Raw genomic sequence first — 26,617 nt, 5'->3', positions numbered from 1 at the left:
TGGCACCCAAAGTCCAGAGAGGGCCAAGGTGGAAGGGGCCTGGTGTGTCAGCACTGCCCTAAGCATGTGCACACCCAGCCAGGCTGTAACAGCACTGGACTCAGCCCTGACTTTGCTCCATGATCAGGGCAGGTGCTGACAACAGGGAGAAACTAGGCAGCAGGAGCAGGCACTTCTGAGCCTGTGAGGGCAGGGGTGGCCTTCCCAGGCCTCCAAGAGCACAGAAATGTCTAGGTCTACAGTTTGCTTTGGGTGGCGGCAGCTGTGCCTGGGAGGGTGGGGTTCCTGCCTGCTCCTGGCCCCTCCAAGAGCAACGGGATGCCCGGGCCCACAGTCGTGGCTTGGGTGGCTGCAGCAGCACCCAGGGAGCTCCTGTCCCAACTTGAAAGGGGCGGGGCACCCGCTTGTCCCCAGTTCCCACTGGCTCCATGGGGTGTGCATACCTGGTTGCACCTCCCTTCTGCAACCAGCGTGATGGCAGTGGCTGCTCCAGAAGGCTGGCCCCTGCCATCAATGGCACCCAATTCATACTTTTCAGCTCTTTCCATTAGATACTGATAATCTGCTTACACTTCTGACTGTCTACCAGCAACTGAGGCCCTTATGGGCAGGGCTGGTGATGCAGGCCTGGCCTGCTTCTCCCAGCAGCCACTGAGTGGAATTGGGCACTCTGGGATGGTGTCTGAGCCATCTTCCCTGGTTCACCTGGGGACCTAGAGGACAACAGGTCACTGAGCATGAAAAAGGAGTGTGTGGGCCACAGTGGGGGCCAGACCCAGTTACCTGGTCTGGAGAGAAGGAGGCAGTCATTATGGAAAACATGTACCATGGTCTGAATGAGTGTGTCTCCCCAAAATTCACGTTGGAATCTAATCCCCAAGGTGATGGCGTTAGGAGATGGGGCCTTTGGGAGGATTAGAGGCCCCAGAGAGCTACCCTGCCCCTTCTACCATGCCGGGAACGGTGAGAAGTCACCGTCCATGAATTAGAAAGTAGGCCCTCACCAGACACAGAAGTTTCCAGCACTTTGATCTTGGACTTCCCAGCTTCTGGAACTGTAAGAAATAAATTTCTGTTGTTTATAAGCCATCCAATCTATGGCATTACAGCATAAGAGCCTGAAGGCATTAAGATGGCATAAAATGATGCTTGAAACATGAAAACTCCCAGAAGGAGAGTAGGTCCTCCAAGGGGGGAGGGGCATGTGAAGAGGAGGGCATTTCCCTGCTGTAGGTGTCTTCTAAGGCTTGGAGGCGGTTTCCTGCCTCAGAATAACCACCACTACCCCAAACCCATAGGCTCAGAATTTCCCACAGTGCCTGGGGATCTGCATTTTAAGTAGGCACACCAGGTGATTCTTCTACAAATCACAGCTTGAGAATGACCCTGCCCTGCTTGAGCTCAGACTATTTGGCGGTCTCTGAAGATTAATTCAGGCTGCATCAAAGTTAGGGACATTGGGGTAATTGCCTGTCCAGCACCCATATAGCTCTAGCAGGAAGCACAGATATCCCAAGGACTCCCAGGGGTCCAAGACAACACTGGCCACCATATGGGCATCCACAGAGCAGTAGAACACAGTGCATCCACGAAGGTGAGCTCAGCAACGGCGGGCAGGGCTGAAGCAGCAGCAAGACATTGGTGGAGAACAAGATATGAGGAATGTGAGGAGTAGGGATGGCAGCGGGGTAGACACTAAGCCAGCAGATATAGGACAGGCCTAGCTCATTAATCAAGCCACCTGGAAAGGTCAGACACACAGACTGCAGTCAGCCTCTCTGGTTTGAGTCCTAGCTCCACTTCTTACTAGCTGGGTGGGTGACCTTGGACAGGTTATTTCATCTCTCTTTGCCTTAGTGCCTCATCAGTAAAATAGCAACAATAACAGTTCCTACCCATGGATTGTTGTAGGATATTCACACATGTGAATATATCAGAACAGTATCTGAGATGCAGCTGGCATCATGCTGCCATTGTTGTCATTGTTATTACCATCAAGAATCCACAGCCAGTAGGACCGAAAAAGCATTTATGCTACCAAATTAGTGTTTGGTAAACAGTTGTTCAACTGCACTGAACTATGCCAAGCTGCAACCTGGCTCTCTCCTTGCCTAGCGTGTACCAGGCTCCAAAACTAACTCTACCTTCCTCTTGGGGTCTCGACTCTTCACAGAGAAAAATGATTGACTTCAGGTAGGCTTAGGAACCAATATGGATGAAATGCAGCTTCTAGAATTGTACTACCCTGACTTTGCCATTTAGAGTATTGTCAAAGTGTTTAAACTCTATAAGACTTCCTTTTCTTATCTGTAAACATGGCAATAACCTCCAGCATACGGTTTTTGTGAAAATTTAAATAAATGATATTCTTTTTAAGTTAATGATCTGTTCTTCTCAAAAAGAAAAGCAATCTAGCTAGGGTTATTTATATGGTAATGAACTTAATCTGGTTGAAGTGCCAGTATTTTTATAACATTGAAAAAAGCAGAAAGCAAATCTATTTAAATCATATATATTACATTTCTAATTGGTGGGATAAGATCACAGAGTCCCCTCTTTTGCCTTTTGTCTACTGTTAACCCACCACTCCAAAACGCACAACAGGAGAACAGATTGTCTGGATATACTGTGTTTATTTTAGCTGTTCCTATGGAATAAATTCCTTCTGAATTTAGTGGCTTAAAACAACGATAAACATTTATTTTCTTACATCATTTCTATGGATCAGGAAATTGGGAGCAGCTTAACTGAGTGGTTCTGGTTCAGGATGTCTCAAGAAGCTGTAGTCAAAAGTCATCTAGGGCTGCAGCCATCTGAAGGCCTAATTAGAGGTGGAAGATTTGATTCCAAGATGGTGCACTCACGTGGCTGGCAAGTCGGTGCTGGCTGTTGGAAGAAGACCTCATTTCCTCATCATGTGGCCCTCTCTGCAGGGCTTCTTGAGTGTTCTTACAATATGGCAACTGGCTTTCCCAAGAGCAAGTAATCCAAAAGAAAGCAAGGGAAGCTGCAATGACTTTAGTGACCAGTCTCAAAAATCACACTCTCTCATTTCACAGTGTCCTATTGGCTGCACAAGTCAGCCTTATTCAAAGTGGGAGGAGATGACACAGGGTGGAATATCAGCAACAGAATCATTGGGGGCCATCTTGTAGGCTGGCCACCACATTTACAAAGGACTTAAAGGCTGTCTTCTCAAGAACTAGATTAAATCAACTTTTAAAATATGCTGTTTTACTTTAAAACTCCCTTGGTCAAGACTTCACCAAGATTCTTGAGTTTAAACAAATGCTGGAAATAGGAAGTTAATTCCCAAGGCCATATTTTGCTTATTCTTGACTGGGTATGGTATGAGTGGGTGGATTCTTCTGGGGGAGTACATCAAGCAGTAAGACATGGCATTTCTCACCCTGAAACAAATAGTTTAGTGTCTTCTCAAACTTTGTATTGCTGGCACATGTGTGCTAAAAGAAAAACCTTAGACAAATTAAATTTAACACGGTTTAGTTGAACAAAGAATGATTTGCAAATTGGGCAGCCTCCCAAGCCAGAGTAGGCTCAGAGACTCCAACGCAGCCACCTGGTGGAAAAGTTATAGTAAGAAAAAGAAAAGTGATACACAGAAAACAGAAGTGAGGTATAGACACAGCTGGGTTGGTTATATCTTGGCATTTACCTTATTTGAACATGGTTTGAACAGTTGGCCCTCTTTGATTGGCCAAAACTCAATGATTGGCACAGACAAAGGTTACAGTCTGTTTATACCTCCATTTAATTTATAGTTCACCATATAGGGAGAAACCTTTAGGCTAAATTTAAAATATGTAAGGAGGCAGCTTTAGGCTAAACTTGATTTAACATGTGTGTATGGTAGATATCAGAGTATTTTGCAACAATATCCATGTTCTCTTCTTCCTGAGATAGGTCCTTGGGACTAATTCTTACCAATGGGATGTAGGCAGAAATTATGTATGTCATCTTCAGACTGAGGCGGTTGAGTGGAATGCGATTTATCCATTCTCCCTCTCTTTTGTCACCTGTTGATAGGATGCAAAGCATTGGTAGAGGAAACCATGGCACTAGAAGATGATAGAGCAACCATTTTGAAAGAGCTTGGATCCCTGAATTAATGTACGGAGCAGAGCTCTCTCTCTGCCTCCTGAGAGAGCCATGTTGAATGATGATGAGAGTGAGAAATAAACCTTCATCGTACGAAGCCACTGAAATGGGTTTTTGTTACTGCAGCAAGTATTACTTGCTGTGACTAATGCCAAGTATAAATCATATTTAAATCTTTGCCATCCTGGGATTCAATTTAATTATTACAAAACTAAATTCATGTCTACTTTAATATTCATGTTTTCTCATAGAAGATACCATTTTTTAAATAATAAGAGTGCCAAGCCCCAGAACATAGCTGTAAGGTGAAAATGTATAATGTCATAACTTACTACATGACATCTGGGTCAAGAGAATAGAGGAGATGGTGGGGTTTAAAAGTAAAAAGTAAATAAGGGTTATAAAAAATGCAATACTATATAAAAATTGATCCAATGTATTCAAAAATTAAAGACTCTCTATCTCTTAATAAATACCAAAGCACCACAAGATTCTTTATATACACCAAGGACTAGGCCAGTAGAAAAAACAAACAACTTTAACCTTATAATTCTAGAATGAAGGATCATCTCTAGAGTCCTCAGTAGGGCACTTATAAACAGTTCCTAAAATCTTCTCGGCACAATCAAGGGCTGTTTCTCGATCTCTTTGTATAAAAAACTAGATGGCATTCTTTTTTTGTAATTTAGACTCTATTAGTCTGTTCTCAGGCTGCTAATAAAGACATACCCAAGACTGGGTAATTTATAAAGGAAAGAAGTTTGACTCACAATTCCACCTGGCTGGGGAGGCCTCACAATCATGGCAGAGGAAGAAGGGGAACCAAGCCACATTTTACGTGAAGGCAGGCAAGAGAGCGGGTGGAGGGGAACTGCCCTTCATAAAACCATCAGATCTCGTGAGACTTACTCAGTATCACGAGAATAGCACGGAAAAGGCCCACCCTCCCAATTCAATTACCTCCTATGGGGTCCCTCCCACTACATGTGGGAATTATGGGAGCTACAATACAAGACGAGATTTGGGTGGAGACACAGCCAAACCATATCAGACTTTATTCATTTTGGTTCTTCCCTTGAAGAAACTGAGTCCCATAAGGAAATGGAGGAAAAGAAAACATGGCCAGCAGTGCCGACTCTCACCCCATTCACTTCCCGCCCTCAAGGGTGTGCTGCCCTTTCCTTAGCACCACCCAATCCAGGGCCATCACCATCGCAGAGGGGGCTCTTCGTGTTCCCTGAGTTCTCAAACTCAAGCGTTTCTTGGGGCAGCAGCGGGGGGCCTGCGCCATGGAACTCCCGGCTCCCATGAGGGCTTCGGAGCCTGCTGGCTCTTCCGGCTTTGAGCGTCCGCACGAGAAGCCCCCTGCTGGCCACATTCGTGGCGTGGGGACCCCGGGCTAAATAAATTTCATTTCTCTCTTCTCCCTCCTAAGTGTCTCCACTACTTTCCTTTGTTGGCTCTGGACTTGTTCCAAATGCAGCCCTACTAAACGTTCGGGGGTCCTGAGGGTTTCTGGCTCTAAGGGCTGCAGTGGGGCAGGGGGGTTAGAGGGGCCGGGGCTGTGCTGGAAGATGGCGTGTGTTAAGTGATCGTGGACACAGTGGTATTTACAGCCTCACTAACGTGCCTTGTCTTGCTTCCTTAGCCTCTGACTGTGAATAAAACAGTTCTATTTTTTTTTTTTCAGACAAATGACAAAGCTGGGTGAAGAAAGTAATCATTTACTTTGTGTCTTGGAACATGACATTTCTTTTCTAACATCTTTCCGAAAGCTGGAGTTCCCTAATGCCCTGCTAAAGAAAATGAGTGACATCTTTCAGAGGGCGAGGAAATGTATGCGCTGTGAAACAATTTCCAGGACGTTGGAGATGAGTAATTTCTCTATCAGTATGTGTACAAAAGAAAAGGGACCCAGGGCGCTGATGTAACTGTACGAAAAATAAAGAAATGTGTGGCAAAGGAATAGTAAAAATACTTGAACTGAAAACAAAGAGAAGTAATCATTTTTTATAGTTTGGCTCTAGTTACTGAACAGTTGATTTAGATGACTAAGTCTAACACATCTGTATTTACATGATCTGGAAGACATAAATTACTACCACGTAGAAAAATTTTGGAGAGAGGAAGTAAACTACAGCTTAAGTATCTGATGAAGTTATCCAGCAAGACTCATTTTTTCTTCTCTGCTGAAGTCTTGATTACATCTAGCATGACTGTGCCATCTAGTGGTTTCACAGTCACTGCCTCAAGTTGGAGGATACAGTTCGCAAAATTGCTTTGAATATCCGGTGAACTCTTGGGTTGGTGCAAAGTTAATTGCTGTTTTTCCCATTAAAACAGCAATTTATTTTGCACAAATTTGGCCCAATAAGAAAGAGATTGAAAGAGTATTTCCACGGCACCCACACGCAGCTAATTCTGAATTACTTAAGCCAATCATGGCATGAAAGGTCATGAACTTCACACAAATGCCTAAATTCAAACCACTGATTTCATCATCTAAAAGCATCTACTCGGTGTCAAAATGTGTATTGTGGCTGTATATCAAAGACACCATCAGAGTCTGTGGGCTTTGTCACTGTCCCCAGATGTTTATCTGCATCTGCAGGTAGAGAGCTGCAGGCTTCTCTTTCCTTTGTTTACAAGGTGCTAAGACATAGTGAGAATATCTGTAGCAACTAATAAGGATAGAGAAGAACCTCCAAACTCAATAGTCATCCATCAAACAGCCAAAGGCTGATGTTCTTCACACAATAACGTTAACTTCCCCATATTTCTTGCTCTGAAACATTGGGGATCTTTGATCATTTTAGCTCCAAAGTTGGAGCCCAGCCACACCAGCTTGTGCTGTGTCTTCCTCTACCTGGAATTTCCTCCTCTCTCATCTGCATTCTGGAGGCCACCAGTGCCCACCTAAGGTTGTTCCCAGCTCGCAAATGTCCCCAGTTCTGTGCGATTCCCTGCTAAGCCACTCATGTTCTCAACTGCGGGTACCTCAACGCTAACCACAGTACAAGAGCCACAAGAAACTCGGGGAAGAAAAATAAGAAAACAACCTCCAGATCTCCAGGCAATAAATAGTGATAGTTTACGTTACAAGTTGTTTTGAATAACTGTACACTTCATGTAGATCTATAAAAACGTGAAGGTACAGAGTGGTAAAACAGCTAGGCTAAGAGGGGAGCAAGGTGGGGCCAAAACCCTCTATAAACTTTGGAAATGTTAGAAAAATGGATATGTGTCATAATTTTTTAAACATAACTCTACTTTTAAAACTAGAGTATTCCGAATCATTGACAGGATTTTAATTGAGATATAATTTACATAACATAAAATTCACCATTTAAAAGAGTACAGCTGAGTGGTTTTTAGTATATTCACAAAGTTGTGTAACCATCACCTCAAACTGAGTTTAGGACGTTTTCATTCCTCCTAAAATAAACCCGTATCCACAGCAATCACTCCAGATGCCCCCTTCCTGCTCCAGCCCTTGGAAATCACAAACATACTCTCTATCTCTATGGATTTGCCTATTCTGGACATTTTACGCAAATGGAATCATACAATGTATGGCCTTGGGTGTCTGGCTTCTTTCACTCAGCATGTTTCCGAAGCTCATCCATCTTGTAGCATCACAGTACTTTCTTTCTTTTTATGGCTGAATGATATTCCGTTGTATGGGTATACCAAACTTTACACATTCATCAATTGATGGACATGTGTTTTTTCTACTTTTACTATTATGAATAATCCTGCTATGAACATTCTTACACAAGTTTTTGTACATGATTTTTTTCAGTTTTTGAACATGAATATTCTCAAAATACTCTTGGGTATATATATCTAGGAGTGGAATTTCTGGTTTACATGGCAATTCCATGATAAGAATTCTATGTGACAATTCTTTAATTCTGAAAAACTGTCCAGTTGTTTTAGGCAGCATCTGCACCATTTTACAATCCCACCAGCAATGCGTGAGGGCTCTAATTTCTCTATATTCTTGCCAACGCTTGTTATTTTCTGTACTTTAAAAATATATTACTATTATAGCCATCTTAGTAGATATAAAGTGGTCAATGGTTTTATTTTAAAGAGCAAATATTAATGCAAATACAGACTAGAAAACAAATCAATGCTCTTTGGAGATTGAAAAGACCTCATCATAATAAAGTCAATTACATACTTCTACCTCACTTAGCACAGAGGAGAATAATTACACAGCCTGTTCAGATACAGACTTTGCTACTAGGGCGTTTGTAGGATGAGAGAGTGAGTCAGAACTGTCTTCGTTCATCCCACTGATGCAAGAAGGTTCTCTACAATTTATCTGACAGTTAATCATTTCATTCATTTCATCCAGTGGCAGGAAATTCTTTTCTTACCATTTTATTTACAATGTCTAGAATGCCGTTCTTGACATTTTCAGTTTGTCATCTTATAACTTCCTGTAAATTTTTAAACCGAGTGACAAATTTTAAAGTATACCAAGCCGGCCGGGCGCGGTGGCTCAAGCCTGTAATCCCAGCACTTTGGGAGGCCGAGGCGGGCGGATCACAAGGTCAGGAGATCGAGACCACAGTGAAACCCCGTCTCTACTAAAAATACAAAAAATTAGCCGGCGCGGTGGCGGGCGCCTGTAGTCCCAGCTACTCAGGAGGCTGAGACAGGAGAATGGCGGGAACCCGGGAGGCGGAGCTTGCAGTGAGCCGAGATCGCGCCACTGCACTCCAGCCTGGGCAACAGCGTGAGACTCCGTCTCAAAAAAAAAAAAAAAAAAAAAATAAAGTATACCAAGCCACCTACCATGTCCTTGGCCTCAATACTTCTTTCCACGAAGCCACCTTCACATATTAACCTTTTCTATAAAGTCATAGTTTCCATTCCTATACCATCTCTGATACTTTCCTCTAGATATTACAATGTGTCAATATCCTTCTAAGCAGCTATCCCTCAAATATGAACAAAATGTGCTCTGGCCAGTGGGGAATGCTATGAGACCTTTATTGGTTGTAGTACTATGTTTCTGTTAATAATACAGTGCAAGTCTGCAGGACTTTTTGCAACTATGTAAGATAGCTCAAATAGTGCTTCCACCAAATCTGCTAAAATCCTCAAGACTTTTTCAAATGACCTGCTGTTACCCTGCTGCTCTTGGGTAGTTGGTTTTTGAAGTGTATATTTCTCCATATTAAATCTCATTTTAAAAATTTTAGTCTATAATTCCAACTTGTTATAATCTTTTGGATTCACCCCACCATGCCAGCTTTATGTCAGTTACAAATTAGAAAGATATTTTTATTGATGTTTGACCAATTCCTTATTATGAACCATGCAGAAAGCCTCCTCTCCAGATGAGCATCTATTCTCGGATGCAGCATCATCCAGCAACAATGACAGAATAGCTGTTCACTTGTCTGCCTCACTATTAGATTGAAATCTCACTGTCCGTGTTAAATACTAGTCACTTAATAAATATTTGTTTAATTTAATTGAATAATTTCCCTTTCAAATGTCAGCCTAGAGCTTTGTTGATGTCCCTTGATAAAAATCCCACTCTTTAGCTATCTTAAGCCATGGAAACAAAACAAAACAAAACAAAACAAAAAACACCATTCAATGACACTTTCTGTACAGCTAACAATTCACTTCCTAATATATCCTCCTTCATCTTTCAAGTTCTCAAAAAAAAATCGCTTACATTTTTTCAGGCTTTTTTATGTGCCAGGATTTATGCTAAGCATTTTATGTAAATTAACTCATTTCATCCTTACATCAAACCTGTAAGTTCCATTTTTATTTTCATTCTAGGTATGAGAAAACTGAGGCACAGGGAATTTAAGTAAATCATCCAGGGTCACATGGTCAATTGCTTAGTAGAGTCAGAATCTGAACCCAAGTCAGTTCCAAGCCAGAGTTAGAAAGCCTTTTATGAAGTTGTGACCATCCTCTTGAAAAGGAGAAAAACTCCTATTTGTGATATCCTACTGACAGCATCCATTTTCTTAGCTACATTCCAAAGATTTCTGCCAGTAACCGATGCCTTTCATTTAAAAGTGATCCACAGGGGAGTGGTTGCCTCAGGAAGAGGAGGGAATGAATTGAAACTGAGGTAGGAGGTAAGACTTTACTCCAAACTGGATTGAAGACTGGCTGAAACAGGGAGGAGGTGAAAGCACCTCTCCATAAGACATGTATTACTCAGGGTTCTCTAGAGGGACAGAACTAATGGAATATATATATAGGAGTTTATTAAGTATTAACTCACATGATCTGTCTAGAGAGACAGAACTAATGGAATATATAGAGAGAGGGAGAGAGAGGGAGAGGAGTTTATTAAGTATTAACTCACAAGATCACAAGGTCCCACAATAGGCTGTCTACAGGCTGAGGGGCGAGGAGAGCCAATCCAAGTTCCAAAACTGAAGAACTTGGAATCCAGTGTTTGAGGTGAGGAAGCATCCAGCATGGGAGAAAGATGTAGGCTGGGAGGCTAGGCCAGTCTCTCTTTTCACATGTTTCTGTCTGCTTATGTTCTAGCCATGCTAGCCACTGATTAGGCTGTGCCTACCCAGATTGAGGGTGGGTCTGCCTTTCCCAGCTCACTGACTCAAATGTTAATCTCCTTTGGGAACACCCTCACAGACACACACAGGATCGACACTTTGTATCCTTCAATCCAATCAAGTTGATGCTCAGTATTAACCATCACACATGTCCACCAGTGCCATGTCAATTTATCATTGCTATGGCAACACCTGGAAGTTACCACTCCTTTCCATGGCAATGACCAGAAATTTACCACCCTTTTTCTAGAAATGTCTGAAAAACCTGCCCGTTAATTTGTATGTAATGAAAAGTGGGTATAAATATGACTGCAGAACTGCCCCTGCTACTCCGGGCACCCTGCCAATGGGGTGACTCTGCTCTGCAAGGAGCAGTCCCTCTGTTGCTGCTGTGCACGACCACTTCAATAGAAGTTGCTAACACCGCTGACTCATCTTTGAAGCTTTTCCTGGGCAAAGCCAAGAACCCTCCCAGGCTAAGCCCCAATTTGGGGGCTCACTTGCCCTGCATCAAAACCAAGAAGAAACTAATGAGGTATTACCCATTCACATGTAATGCCTTGTCACTTTTATTTTTAAAAGAATGCAAAATTACAAAATGTAAATATACATTTGTTCCAAGTGCTGGATTCCTATGTGTTGTTATGTTCTAGATACTTGCCTTCATTTTTCCAGTTACCGAAATCACATTTTTAAAAGCAAATCTGCAGATGTGTGGACATTTTGATGCATGTGAAATTGCTGATGTGACTGCCCTTTTGACATAGCTAGAGGAGGTAGGTCTCCGGATTTTTACATTTTATCACAACAAATTTAACATATGTCATCAAAATGCAATTGAAATCCCTTTAGAATGGTTATAATCTTCATAGTTTCTTCTAGAAGATCAATTTACCTTACAACACGAGGGAGAAAACACCCAGAACCCCTTCAGGCCCACTGATTCCCCTCAGTAGCTCCAACAATTAGTTTCTATTTAAAGAGCAAGGCCAGGGCATTAGGGAATGGCCTAATGACAAGATCTTAGTGTATGCAAATTTACTGCACATGGTGGCAGCAGGAGGAAATTAAACAGTTATTGACAGTGATTATTTCTAAGATACAAGATCATTATGGCTTTTTTTCATATACTTTTCAGACGTGATCCAAATTTTCCACAGGAAAAGAAATTATTTTAATATATCCTGCTTTATCTTTCAATGTTTTAATTCACTTTGAAGTTTATCACTGAATGCATTGACAGCCTTAAACACTATTCAATTGGCAAGTACCCTTGAAAGTTTACTGTCCCCTGATTGCAGTGAGTGCATCTTGGCTTCTGTTTTTCTGTCTGTTGCCTACCTAGTACACAGTCAGCTTTTACATCTTTCTTTACTTTATTTACTTTTTAGAAAGGAAGTCTTACTAATATTGCTGAGGCGGGCTTGAAATGGCCTCAGGTGATCCTCCCATCTCAGTCTCAGGAGTAGCTGGGGCTACAGGTGTGAGCCATCATCCACTTGGGCTCACATCTTTCTTAATGTTGTTTCTTCCTGTTTTTTTCTTCTTCTCTTACCTTCTAAATTCCTGTTTCTATGTACTATATGCTGGGAAATTAAAATAAGTGTGCTTTTTAGAATTGATGGTAAAATAGAGTAAGCTAACTCTGAGCAAATGTTTGAAGAATGTTTTGTTGTGGAGGATTGTTCTGCATCTTTAGGATGGGGATTGTGACAGTTATTTTAAGGATATTAGAGGGAAAAATTAGGTGGCAGTTTGGAGCATCTGAACCAGAGGGCTGAGGTTTCTACAGATCCAAATATCTGTCAAGTGAGTCATTCTGATATTGATCTAAACTCTGCACACTATTTGTTTTACCCTCGGAGAGCCTATGAACAAACTATGTCCTGCTGCTGAAACTAGTGCCTTGAAAATCAAAACTAAGACATGTGAGCCGTCGTGAAAAAAAAAAAAAGATTTTTTTTCCATTTCTATACTTTATTACATGATTAAAATCAATCTTCGGATCTTTTCAGTCCAACAATATATTTTTAGAACAAGTTCACAGAACAATATGTGTCCCATGGTTAAGTCACTTGGATTCAACCTTACAGACTGATTTTTGAAGAGTGCTCTGTGTTACAAAGTACAACTAATATATTATAATTATAGTTGTTGGGTTCTTAAGACACATGTTATATGATTGCTTATATTAATATTGTCTCCCAAGAAGCCAGTGATCAGATGTATTTTGTTTTGAGACTGAAATCATTGGGAAAAGCTCTTTTTTTTTTTTTTTTGTATTTTCAGAGATTATTGAATTGTTTCAATTCCATTTTTACAGTGGCTATTTATTTTGCTTGCTGTCCATTGAATTAGAGAGAGTTGACACTGACTCCATTTTATAGAAACATACTTTGGGTTATTTTTTAAGAATAAGAATAGCTTGAATTGAATCTCCAGTATTTCTGTTCCCACTGTGACTATCACATCTAATACGTAAATGGTGCTTTATAGCTTCAAAATATACCTGATCTCATCTGGTTCTTAAATGAACAAAGCAGGCATGGCTGATGTTACCCAAAGAGGAGGAACATGAAGGTTTTCTTCTGACTCCTGTACAGGAGGCTTCCAACCACTCTGAGTGACTGACAGTATTAGTCTTTGAGATGGCTGGTTTTTCTCTCATTAAAGAATCTTGGCCAATATTGACCTAGCAGTTTTTATCTGTATTTGCTTCCTAATTTTTAGGTTTGATGAAGAAGTCTCACTTCAAGGCTACATTTTATGAATTAATGATTCCAAATGAGAAACAATGAGTAAGCGGGTATTACTCTAGAAAGAGTGTTTACTATACTCTTCACTGTTCACTATATAAATACATAATTTACTATATAGAAGAAAGCCAGTGAGCTGTCAGAATCTCTCCTTTCTAAACTTGACTTTGAAAAAGATAGGTCTGAAAATTGGCTAAATATTCCAGATTTCTTTTTGTGATCAATCATTGAAATATGGTTTATAAAAGGAAAATGGCATTTTAAAATCATATCTACTTATATGTAAGACTTGGAGAAGTTTTAATACCTCAACATAATTTATCATTTTGAAGTGAGTCATTTTTCTCCATGGCTATGATCTATGGCTTCTTCTATGTCTGGAATGCCACATGTCATATTAAAATTAAGACTGCAGCTTTAAGTGATGAAGAACAAACACTGGAATATTCTTTAGAAAAGCCTTTCCACACTCAGGCTATTTTCAAGTGAGCCTATGTTTAGACAACTTAATGAAATGTGATCCTCTTAAATTAAGATTTATATATTTACACACAAGAGTGCTGGAAAAAGGGAAATAGCTTGTTAGAACTTGCCGTCCTTATTGTCTTTAACTCTCCTGCTTTTTGTTTTTTAAACAAGTTTTAATAGGGCCACCTGCCTTAAGTCTTTGTTGAAAGTTGACATATTTTTAAAAACAAGAGAGATTCATGCAATTAACAAATACTCATAGCATCAAGGATGGACTTGGCCACTGAAATGCATATTTAGATATGAATGAAGTCTTAAAGAATTAAAGCTACCATCCATTAGCTTTGATTTTAATGTCCTGTATTAGTTTTAATTAGTGGACATCCTGTCTCTTTTAAGCTATATTTTCTCTCCAGCTCCTCCCCCACAATTTCCCGCTTCTAAGGTCACTGCCAGAGTTCACGCTGGCTCTGGTTGAGTTTCTGCCTCTAAGCTAGGAAACTCTGAGTTTTGCTTTCAACAAGGAAAAAAAAATCATGCATGGATGAAAACTGGCATAAGTTAAATCACTTAATTCCCTTATTCCTTAATTAAGGGAATTGCAGAAGTGTTCATTTAATTACATTTAAACACCTAACTGAAAATCAGAAGTCCCTTAACTTCTAAGTTCACAAAGAGTCTGTGATAAAAGTTTCACAAAGCCCCATTTCAATTTTATGGACTGAATCCTTGCTTGATACTTTGGGGGTCTCGTATATTTCATAGAACCATTTTTTGTTTCGATGGTTAATATATGTTGTTATGGGATCCCTAGCCCAATTTTCATTCTTTCAGAAATTAATAGTATAACTTTGAAAGGTAAAGAAGAGACCACACAGGAACCAGGGAAAAAAGCTACTTGAGAAACCAATTTGTAGTGTCATGGGCTTTGGAGGAGCTGGCCCAACCTGCCAACCAAATGATTGGGCCAATGCACTCAAACCCCATCAAGCTCCCCTGGCCTGGTGCTGGGTGGCCACGTCACAAGCTGGCGGTGGCAGGGCCCTGATTCTGCAGGTGCAGCACGTTAACCTTGATTCGTGCTGGGGCAGCAGCTGAGCCTGGCAGTCTTTGAAATGACATTTTGAGACAAAAGTGAGGGGCTTATTTTTTCTTTCCTACTTTCTGCTTCTAGTTTAATTGAGTCCTTGCCAGATGACACTTGGCAGGATGTCAAGCCAGCACCTGACTCTTACTGGTAGAAATAGTGTGTGTTTGATTAAAAGCTAAAAATTGATGATATTTGATCCCTAAGTCCAAATACTGCCCCATGGAGGCATGCCAAAACAGGTTTTCTATTCTGAGGAGCCTGGAAGACAGCGGAGTACACAGGACCATTTAGGAATCTTTTCAAAGTCACAGCCCTCATATGTTTGCCAGGTGCTGTTCTAAGATCCCCAAATGTATTAACTTCATAATCCTTACACTGACCCCATGAAGTAGGGACTACTGTGATCACTTCCCCCTTTCTACAAGTGAGACGTACATCTCACTTGTAGATGTAGATCTTCAACAGAGGTGTTGAAACACTTGCCCAAGATCACCAGTCAGGAGTAGGGCCAAGTTGTCTGGCTCCAGGGCCCATGCTCCTACTCACTAACCACTGTGTCCCAATGTCCCACCGCACCTCCAGTGAGATGGGTTCATTTGTCTGCAGTTCACATGGGTGCTTTGAAATCAGGGAAGAAAAGGCATCATTCCTCATTGCTGTCAGGGCTACAAGGGCGCAATCTTTTTTACTTCTTTATTTTAAATGTGCTACTCTCTTTTCTAGAGATACTGGTGAGCTCTAGAAAAATGTTCCCTTCTCTTAAAAAAAAAAAGTTTTTCTTAAAACAAAAATAGAGAAAGAAAGAAGGAGGAAGGCAGAAAGAAGGAAAGGAGGGAGTGGGGTTAATTCAGTCAATGGGAAGCATTGGTGGGAGGAAGAGAAAACTCAGGGTAGACCTCCTCCACCTCTCAGCCTCAGGTGGCGTCGTTGGCTGTGGCCGCATTGCCTACCTGGCAAGCTCTGTATGGTTCCAGCTTCCTCCAGGTGCTCCCATCCCTCTAGTGCTGGGTAGGAGGGGTCAGGGCTAATCACTCTTGCCTCGCTATCCCCCCAGTGCAATCAAATCCTTGTTTTAAATTCCCCTTCTGGAAACAATTAGGATGGTATCTCTCTACCTGACTGGATCTTGTCTGAGTGGCCCTGTAGTCTCTTAGAGTACAGCAGCATAGGGTGCATTTATTCCTTCCAAGAGCAGAAGATGGGCTTAGAAATAGCCTTTCAATTCCTTTTCCAGTCCAGAATTTCACAAAATGTTTAGTCAGCTCAATGCTACCAGTCTGTGACCGAAACTATATTATGAACGCAGGGCGCCAAAGAGTAAAGAGGTCACACTAAGCGTAGCCCCTTCCTGCTGCCCCCGCTCCTCACACACCCCCCAACACTCCCCGTAATTACGTGGGTTGTGTTGCAACTGGTTCATCTAACTACTAAATCAGAGAGACCCAGGCACTCTTTTTTCCCAAGAGTTCTCCAGCAAAAAATGCAGAAAAGCTTTTGGAGTCTTGCAACCATCCAGTGGTGTCATTCAAATTGCAAGGATTCTCTGCAATGACAACCTTACCAGCCGATACCTACCATGGCCCCCAGCAGCCCCAGGACACAGAGTTGAGGTAGACTGGTCTCTGCTCTCTGAGAGCTGAGAGTCTAGCAGAAGGCTTGGCCCCAGGATGAGGGTGGCCAGCATCATAGGAAGGGAGCCCGGGATGCTCAGAGGAAAGAGATGAGCCCAGCCTTCCTCTTTACCTACTGAAGTCTGATGGGAGAATCCTGCTTTGTCACTAAGAGAGTTTTGTGACCCTAGACAAGTCACAGCACCCCTCTCAGCCTGCATTTCTTCATCCATTCAACAAATATTCACATAGCAGCTACTGGCACCAGGAATAGAGAGGGGAGCATGATTGATAAGCTATCTTAGAATTTACGATTGCATTATGGAAGCTACTCAGTAAATGAGTTTTTAAAAATCACGGGGTGGGGGAAAACCTTTGAAGAACAATTTGGCAAGCTCTAGAAAAGCTGAAATTTGATTGCTCTTTGACCCAGTAAGTCTACTCTTAGGTATATATCCTGGAGAAATTCTTAAACATTCCCACAGGACAAAGAATGAATGTAAAAGAATTTAAATGACAACTCATAAGAAAATGAAAAATGTGCGATATGTTCATTCAATGGTGTAGAGCAGTGAAAATGAATGACCTAGAGCTGCACATATCACGATGGACTATCTCACAAGTATAACTTCAGAATGTTGCAGAAAAATATGTAAAGTATAATGCCATCTATGCAGAGTTAAAATTGACAAATATTAGATACTATTTAGTAGCAAGAGTATTTTTTATATGCATTTTTTATATGCATGGGCCAAGACCAAATTTGATTAGTGCTTTCTTCTGTGGAGGGAGGAAGGAGGATGGAATTGGGGAGTAATACATAGGGGATATCAACTGTATTGATAATGTTTTGTATCTTAACCCAAGTTGTGGTTACAAAGTTTTTATTATAATATTCTTAGGATTTTGTCTATATATTTTAAATGTTGCCCTATAAAATTTTAAAATTTATTAAATAATGATAAGTGCTCTGAAGAAAATAAAAATCTGAAGTGATTGAGAGTGACTGGGGTTTGGTTGGGGGTTCTGGAGATTGGGTGGTCAAGGAAAGCTTCTCAGCAGAGGTACTGGGTTGAGCTGAATCATGACTGACATGAAGGGAGCAGCCATGACAGTATCTAGGCGAGGAGCATTGCAGGTGGAGAGAACATCTAATGCCAAGGGTCATGAATTGTAAAGGACCTAAGATTTTACCCTCCTTGCAAGATAGCAAGGTAGTCTGACTTAGTAGTGTGGATGCTGACAGAAGACACAAAACTACTGGGTCAGAGCAAGATATTTTATTATTCACAGCAACAGGCAGCACGCTCTTCCTTTCACACTGCTTTTCCTTGCTCCCCTCCCATGGTCAATGTTCAGAGATAAAGTCAGTATAACTTGCTCATGGATTTGGATGTGCAGAATAAGAGAATCACAGAAATTTAAGATGATGATACAGTTTGGCTGTGTCCTCATGCAAATCTCATCTTGAATTGTAGTTCCCATAATCCCCACATGTCATGGAAGAGAACTGATGGGGGATAATTGAATCATGGGGGCAGTTTCCCCCATGTTATTCTCATGAGAGTGAGTGAGTTCTCATGCAATCTGATGGCTTTATAAGGGGTTTCCCCATTCACTCAGCTGTCATTCTTCTGCTTCCTGTTGCCATGTGAAGAAGGACATGTTTGCTTTTCTTTCTGCCATGATTGTAAGTTTTCTGAGGCCTCTTCAGCCATGCTGAACTGTGAATCAATTAAACCTCTTTCCTTTATAAACTACCCAGTCTCAGGTATTCTTTATTAGCAGTGTGAGAATGGACTAATACAGATGATTTCTAGATTTGAGGCTCTACCTCAAAAAGTATGAATTGAGGGGCCAAGTAAGGGGTGGAAAGGACTCAAAAGTAGTACTCTGAGTATGAAAAGGTTGTGGTGCCTACTGACATCTAAGTGGAGGGACAGAGAAAGCAGCTGGGCCTAAGAGTTTGGAGCTTCAGGGCAAGGTCAAGGCTGGAGGTCTAGACCAGGGAGGCCCTGGCAGATGGAAGGTGCTAACAGCCCTGGGACTGATGAGCTCACTTGAGAACACTTGCCACGTTTACCATACTCGCCTGGTCAGCAGAATCACCTGGAACACACGTTAAAAACACAGGTTTCCATGTCCTTTTCAGATCTTGCATTCTAAAATTTTATGACTAGATAGAGATATCTTTCTACACACATTCAATATGTACTGAGTGTTTATTGAGCACCTATTATGTTTCAAGCACTGTGCTTGTTGTGATTGGTGAAGCTTTAACAGCATCCTGTGGTTATGAAGAAAGGCCAAGAGAACCACTTAGACTTTGGCACTGACTTCATTGAACCAATAGACCAGCATCTAATATCTACCTCCAGACTTCTCACTAGGAAGGAAAAATAATCCCTTATTTGTTTAGGTTATAGTGAGGTTTTTTTGCTTGTATTAGTTTCTGTCAAAAGCATTCTGACCTGATATACACATTTTATTATTCTACATATAAAACTAGTAAACAAATAAAATAAAACAAATCTCTTTGGGGAAGGGAGCCTTTAATTCATGTTTGATTAACTCAAGCTGAATAAGCCAAACTCCCTTAAACCATCAGTCTCAGTTACAGGCTCTGTTTATTAAAATCTCTTAAATATTCTAAACTTCTTGTATAATTTATCATATTTGATTTTCTATTTTAGCACTTCAAATCATTGATATGACAAGATTATAGCCAATTAAGACAAAATATTCTCATATATTTAAGCATCTCTTGTAAATCTAATACATTACACCTATAGACATAGTAAATCTAGTCTAATACTGTAATGAGCTAAGTTAAATATTCTTATACCTTTCAACTTCAAATCACAAACTTAAAATCAATTTCATATTTCAAATTGGAATCATAAGCTTTTTAAATATTCAAATCACTTAAGGAGCATACACAAGATTATTCCTAAACTTAACATGAAAGTATCAATATTATGGATTTGAATTATTGCATTATTTCCATAATGAGTTCCACACATTCTCAGACTTGGAAAATCATTTACCTAACAAGGGAACAGATGTACTATTTACTGTTGTCAAGGACTCATGCCCGCAATATGGTGGACATCTCAGATGAGCAGAGGTTGCTTAGGATCTCAGGTCAGAAGACAGTACTCCAGTGCTGGAAGACAGTGCCCTGAGTGCTATGGTTACTATGGCAAGAGGAGGCTCCCAGTTTTCATCCTTCAGAGGGGTTTGATTTTTGAATCTCTATTCAAATTACCTCCTAAGTATTATTTTTATTTTTAATTATTAGAGTAGAAGGAAGTTGGCGACTCCACCTAGGTTAGCTAACAACTTCCTTTATGATCTCATTGGTTTTTGCGTTTACTTGGCACTCTGCAGGCATTGCTAACATATTTCCATCTCACTCTAACGAAATTTAAATGCTGTTGAATTTAATCCTGAACATTTGGCTCTGAGCCATGACTCTCAGGTCATGATAATAACATAAACCATTCCCCTGCCTCATGACTTTTTAGGAATTTCCCAAATGGGATTATAGCCTCTCACATTTCATTAGAACTACTGTATTTAGCTTGGCAGGTTTTTGGCTTCAGGGACTGTTCTCCCTCAAGCCTGCCCCTGGATGTCCTGGACGTCATTTGCTGAGGCCACCCAGGTAGGGAGCGGACCTGGCATCCGCCTTAGATGCGTCAGCCCATTCCCTGCAATCTCCTGCTGGAATTTCCTTATCATTCCCACCTCCAGTTCTCTGCTATTCACCCTCTCTAAAAGTTAGATAAACGCAGCTTTTTTTGAGTGTCCAGCCTTTTTTGTGGGGTGAGTGGGGCAGGAGAAAGGAGGCACAGTGGCAGCAGAGCTAGAGCAACATTCCTTCTGGACCTCTCATTACTTGTATATATGTGTGAATTGAAAACATGATGTTACCGTTGTTTCCATTTCACACAAATTATAAGAGAGCACTCTGCTGATACCTAGCAAAACAACAATTATATTTCTCACGCCTCTCAGGCAAAATATCCACTGATAACTCTGTGTTTTTCTTCCACTTATCGATATTCCTAAAAGATGCTTACAAAATGTCTTTTCAAATATCACATCAGTTTGAATACTCTTTGGGAACTCCAATATTTAGAAAAACTAGCCTGGGTGTGGTGGTGTGCACCTGTACTCCCAGCTACCTGGGAGGCTAAGGTGGGAGGATCACCTGAGTCCAGAAGTTGGAGGCTGCAGTGAGCTATAATCACATCACTGAATTCTAGCGTGGGTGACAGAGCAAGAATAAAGTAAATAGAAAAACCAATTGGTGGATCATCTTTGTAAGGTGAATCACCCCCAGTTTGTAAATGTGGCTTAAAACCCTACTTTGTTGGGGTTTGAACATGTGCAATAACTACCCCCAATTTCACGCATCAGAGAAGTCACTCTTCCTTTCATAGGGAGAAGAAAATAAAAAGAAGTGTCCTCCAGTACTTCTTGATGGAAGTTTCCATTTTGTGGGCAGAGGCAGGGATGTCTAGGAAGAAGTCAATCTTAGTTCCACTTTATGTATGTTTGTATCGATTTTCTTTGGCCCAAAGTGATACTCTATTTAAAGCTGTATTAGACAAATACCAACCGATCTTAGTGTTTCAGAAGAAAATCTTTATGCTTTTCACTGTCCTGTTCTGATTTCACCAATTTCTTCAACTTTCCTTCTCCCCTCCTTTTTTTGTTTGTTATATCCAGTTTTATTTTCTAAATTCAGAGTTAGGTGTTTTGGGGAAGAGACATCCAGCACCTACACACTTCTGGGCCCCCTTCCTTGCAGGTGCAGGGGGATAACACTGATGACATTGCTCCACCTCCTGTGAGGTCACATGACTAATTCTAGCCAAAGGGCTATGAGAGTGAGGAGGTCACTCCTGGGCCAGCGTAGGAAGGAATTGTTGGGGTGAGCTCTTCCAGTGTTTCCTCCCCCTGCTGCCTCTAGGAAGGAGGCAGCCATGCCCTGGAAGGTGCATCCCCCCGGATTACTGGGTTACCCCATGCAAGTAATTGTCTCGGAGGGTTTCCAGGCCCACAGGGGACTTTGCCTGCCCAACAAATGAATTTTTATCATGTCAAGTCACAAGCATTGCATTTGTTGATTGCCAATGCCCCATGGTTCTCAAAATGTGGTACCCAATCACCAGCATCAGCAACACCTGGGAATACATTAGAAACGGAGCATTTGGGCACCACCCATTCCTGCTGAGTCACACACCCTGAGGGTGCAGCCCAGCAATCTGCGCTTTAACAGACCCCTACATGAGTGATGCCAGCAAATATGAGGACCATGGCTCTACCCTGTGCTGGCTAACACAGCTTTCAGTTAAAAATTCCCTCTCGGCAAAGTGGAGTCTTCAGGTGAGTCCTATCGGTAAAACACAAACCATTTTCAAGTTTCTTAAGCAAATATACTTCCTCGCAGTGATGCAATCATTCCATTATTTTTTCTGTTTTAAGGCCTCAAAACAGCAAGAGGATCTATAAGCCTGCCAGACCACTATTTCTAACTTTGAGCACAGTTGTCACATGACTACATTTATGAACACATAAAAGAAAGTTAGTAAGAGCTTGAGGCTGCAGAGAGAAGGAAGAAAATTATCTTTACTTTTCTAGACACCACTGATGGCTGGGGGGCTGTACTGATTTCCCCTGATCGTGATGCTGCAGCAGAAATTACTGTGGGGTGTGCTTGGGGCAGAAGAAGTGTCTAGTGTTTCCGGTCCCTAGAAGACCCCCATGCCAAGGGGCAGGCAGGCTGAAATGGATTTTACGTTCCTTCCCAGGGCTTCCTTCCTCTTCTTGATTACTCTGTCGGTTCCCTGCAAGCAATGTGAGCTTCTGGCCTTATTTCTCCTCTGATTCTCATTTTCATGCCTCAAACTATCCAACTAGGGGACATTCCAAAACAACCCAATGAAATAAGCATAATATCTGCACCTTCAGTAAATTGTTTAACCTAATGATGGACTTAGAGGGCGTTTTTAGGCAAATTATTTATATGACTGAAAGAAATGCTTATTTACATGTATTTCCATTCAGATTTGACTGTGTTCAAACATAAATTTAAAATAAGAGTATAATGAGAACACTATCTGCTCCATCTAACATTTTACCATGTTAGTTCTCGCTCACACTCTCCGAACACACACATATACAGACACCTTCTTTTTTCCTGGAGTAAGTTGTCAATATTATGCTTCATCTCTCAGTACTTCAGCATGCATCACTCACATCACTAACAATATCACCTACCACTAGATCCACATTCAACATTCCCAGTTGTCTTTTATACCTATGAGATTTTTTCCTAAAACAAAATCCAATTAAGGCTTATGTTTTGCCTTTGGTTGTTGGGTCTCTGGTTATCTGAAACAGAGCTCAGACTTTAACAGACATGCAGATCACCTGGGGATCTTGTTAAAATGCAGATTTTGATTGTGGATGTCTAAGTGAGGCCTGAGAATCTTTGATTCTAACAAGCGCCCAGGTGGTCCCAATGATGCTATGGGCCCAGGCCCACCCTTTGAGTAGCAAGGACAGGACAGTGCCCCTCTTATTCTTCCCACAGTGACACTCACTCCTTAAAGAGTCCAGGCCTATTTCTTGTAAAATGACGCACATTTTGGTTATTCCACCATGCCATTAACTTCTTTATCCTCTGTATTTACTGTAAACTGAAAGTTAGGTGTAAGACTTGATTAGTTTCCATCGACATCTTTGGAAGGAATGCTTCATAATGCATCCCAACAGGAACACCTAATGTCAGTTATCCTACCATTAATGGTGTGCTAGGACTTTGTCACTTGGTTAAGATGATAACCAGACGTTTCCATTGTAATTTTTAAAATAAAAATTTAAAGAGTTCCTGCAAAGAGTGAGAACCACGGGGCAGTGGCAATCAACAACTCCGATGCTTCGGAAGTAAGTAACCTGGCTGCATATCAGATTGATAACTACACAGAGAAAAACATCCTTCAAGTTGGTCTCTGGTGGGGTAAGGCCGACTCCCTGCAGGCCAACTCCATCTGGCCTTGCAGCTGCCCCTGAGCCACAGGAGGGCTTCTCTGAAGAGGAGGGAGTCCCTCACTCACCCATGTTACCTTTGCTCACCTGAATCCCAAGCAGGGCTGCCTTGCAATGACAATGGTGTCTACCACAGTAAGGGCACCCACCATTTACGAATGTTAACCATGTACCAAGCAGCATGCCAAACCCTATAAAGTAGGTGCCATGGACGGAATGTTTGTGTCCCCGCAATTCATATGTTGAAACCCTAACCCCCAATGTGACGGTATTAGGAGGGGGGCCTTTGGGAGGTGATGAGGTCATGAGGGTGGGGCCTCATGATGGGATTAGTGCCCTTATAAAAGGCATGCCAGAGGCTCCAACCCTCTTTCTACCACATGAGGACACAATGAGAAGTCAGCAGCCTACAACCCAGATCGGGGTCCTCACCAGCACCTGACCATGCAGGCACTCTGACCTTGGACTTCCAGCCTCCAGAACTGTGAGAAATGAATTTCTGTTGTTTATAATCCACATACTCTATGGAAATTTTTTATAGAGAGAGTTTTCTCAAGGAAAATGAGGACAACAAGAAGAAAAGCACAGTGGAAGGGGATAAAGAGGTGAGTAGAGTTGCTTGATGAGAAATCATCCAAGCTGTAAGAGTTTGCCTCTGTATACTACACCCCTGGGAGGATGACAGAAGGTGATGGGTGAAGACTACATCTGGCATTCCCAACCTGGCACCTGTGACCCTATCAGGCTGTGCTATCATCTGGAGAAAATGGGTCAGTATGTTTCATGGGGTGGGGTAAAAGAGAAGGGAGACTGTGGATGCTGTGTATGGTAAGTAGCACTCTTGAAGAAAAAGAAAGCAAGCCCTGATTTGTAGTGGTTGTGATGTAAATTCTCCCACCATGGGCAATTTCAAGCTATGAATGTTTAATAACTGTCTTGCAAGATTCTTGAGTATTTAGCAGCTTCTATGAATGCTACAAGTCAGATCTACCACACCACTAGGCAGTGCAACTGACCGTTTACATGCCAGCCAGGCCCGTGCGACCCAAGCGTACCCTGTCCTGTTCTGTGAAGGTGACATTTTAGTAACTTTGTTTTTGTTTTTTTGAGACAGGGCCTCACTCTGTTGCTCAGGCTGGAGTGCAGTGATGGCATCTCAGCATCTTGGCTCACTACAATCTCTACCTCCCAGGTTCAAGCAATTCTCTTGCTCAGCCTCCTGAGTAGCTGGGATTACAAGTGCATGCCCAGCTAATTTTTTGTATTTTTGGTAGAGATGGAGTTTCACCATGTTGGCCGGGCTGGTCTCGAACTCTTGAGCTCAGGCAATCTGCCCACCTCAGCCTCCCAAAGTGCTAGGATTACAGGCATGAGTCACTGCACCTGGCCATGTTTCAGTAACTTTGATGGTTACTTATTCAAAACTAGCAGAGTGTCCCTGAAGTTCAGTTAAGAAAAAGTAGTTCTCAAAAGCATATCCTTTGTCTAAAAGGCACCGGAAGTCAGAGAGCAGGAGACCATTTGATTAATCTAAATTTAAATTCGAGTCATCGTGTAGCTGAATTATTGGGACTATGGCAAATTTCTGATTGTCTCCTCTACGTGAGTTTTTTAAAAATACAAGAAAAAAGCCAACAGTGATTTTCTAGAGTAACTTTTAAAGTTTAAAAACCAGGGCATGTTCTTTGTGAAGTGTTCATGCATTTCCAAAGTGGATAAGAAACGGGACTTATGGGACTGGAAGCCCACAGAGTGTGGAGAGGCTTCTTGACACAGTGTGGCCACCAGAGAAGAGCAATGAGGGAACCTGACACCCGGAGAAAGAGCAGCCAAGAGACCCGAGAGGAGCAGGCGAGAGGCACAGGGAGAAGCAGGGGCGCCATCTCCCTGCCACTCCCTTGGGTGGCCCTGCCTACACCGTCACCATGATCTGGTCCAGAGGTTTGCGCTTGAGGTCAGGCACTGTGGCCTCCTTGCTGGGGTACCCCACGGGGAGCAGCATCAGCAGCTTTTCATGTGCAGGGCGGCCCAGGAGCACCCTCAGTCGAGGGCCGCAGTTGAGAGGAGTGGTAGTGACAGTCACCAGACCTGCATTCTAAAATAAGAGGACAAGAAAGCATTTTAAAGTCAGCAGGCAGAATGACTGCTCTCCCTTCTAACCTGGGGACCTTCTTGTCCCGTTTGTACCTGCTCTTCCTATAATTTCCCTGAAGTTGGGCAGCAAAGAGGCTGCCAGCTCAGGTAATGGTATCGTGAATCTCCCTGCCCCCATCAATCTCCCCATCCCCTCCCTTCTTTTAACCAAGCAGTGGGAAGCTTCTGGAAGAAGAAAAATACTATTATTTTTCATTGATGCTTAAGAAATAGGAATGGTTATTTTACAGAAAAATACTGTAGGAATACAACTGTAGTAAAGGAAAGGCAAAAACCACAGGGAGTTCCTTTTAGCTAAGTGATTGGTCTGTGTCCTGGTACAAGAACCAAATGATAAGAGCAGTCCACCAAAGCAGTGTACTAGCCCAAATGCGACATAATTTTCCTACTAAATATTCTTTTTTTTTTTTTTGAGACAAGGTGTGGCTCTATCGCTCAGGCTGGAGTGCAGTGGCATGATCTCAGCTCACTGTAACTTCTGCCTCCCAGGCTCAAGCTATTCTCCCACCTCAGCCTCCTGAGTAGCTGGGACTACAGGCATGCACCACCATGCCCGGCTATATTTTGTATTTATTTGTAGAGATGGGGTTTTGCCATATTGCCCAGGTTTGTCTGAAACACCTGAGTTTAAGTGATCTGCCTGTCTCGGCCTCCCAAAGTGCTGGGATTACAAGTGTGAACCACAATACCTGGCCAATTTTCCTGCTAAATATTATTTCCTGAACTCCAGTGATCCGCCTGGAATCTATGATTTATTATCAATAACTCTAATATTGGCATTTGAACCATATA

At 41.9% G+C, this 26,617-nt stretch overlaps 1 protein-coding gene and 1 long non-coding RNA gene across 7 annotated transcripts in view; both read right to left on the bottom strand.

Moving 5' to 3' along the window:
• Positions 1-2,622: 2,622 nt before the first annotated feature.
• Positions 2,623-5,644, bottom strand: LOC105489032 (uncharacterized). Of its 3 annotated transcripts, none has more exons than XR_011623056.1 (3): positions 5,262-5,644; positions 3,946-4,037; positions 2,623-3,410 (listed from the first exon to the last, which is right to left on the bottom strand). It is a non-coding gene; the product is annotated as an uncharacterized lncRNA (long non-coding RNA). The 3 variants fall into 3 exon arrangements; XR_011623055.1 differs by lacking the exon at positions 5,262-5,644 and adding an exon at positions 4,890-5,050; XR_011623057.1 differs by lacking the exon at positions 5,262-5,644 and adding an exon at positions 4,890-5,050 and having other exon boundaries at positions 2,623-2,886.
• Positions 5,645-19,035: 13,391 nt separating this feature from the next.
• LOC105489031 (iodotyrosine deiodinase) overlaps positions 19,036-26,617 on the bottom strand; it is a 34,315-nt gene continuing 26,733 nt past the window's right edge. For all 4 annotated transcript variants that reach the window (XM_011753598.3, XM_011753596.3, XM_071096607.1 and 1 more), the window contains one exon: positions 19,036-25,766. In XM_011753598.3, coding sequence (XP_011751900.2) covers positions 25,684-25,766 — 83 coding nt within the window. In that variant the 3' untranslated portion in view covers positions 19,036-25,683. The remainder of the gene's footprint in view (positions 25,767-26,617) is intronic.

Source organism: Macaca nemestrina, chromosome 5, assembly GCF_043159975.1.
Source record: "Macaca nemestrina isolate mMacNem1 chromosome 5, mMacNem.hap1, whole genome shotgun sequence".
NCBI lineage: Eukaryota > Metazoa > Chordata > Mammalia > Primates > Cercopithecidae > Macaca > Macaca nemestrina.
This window is presented reverse-complemented; position numbering and strand designations above follow the sequence as displayed.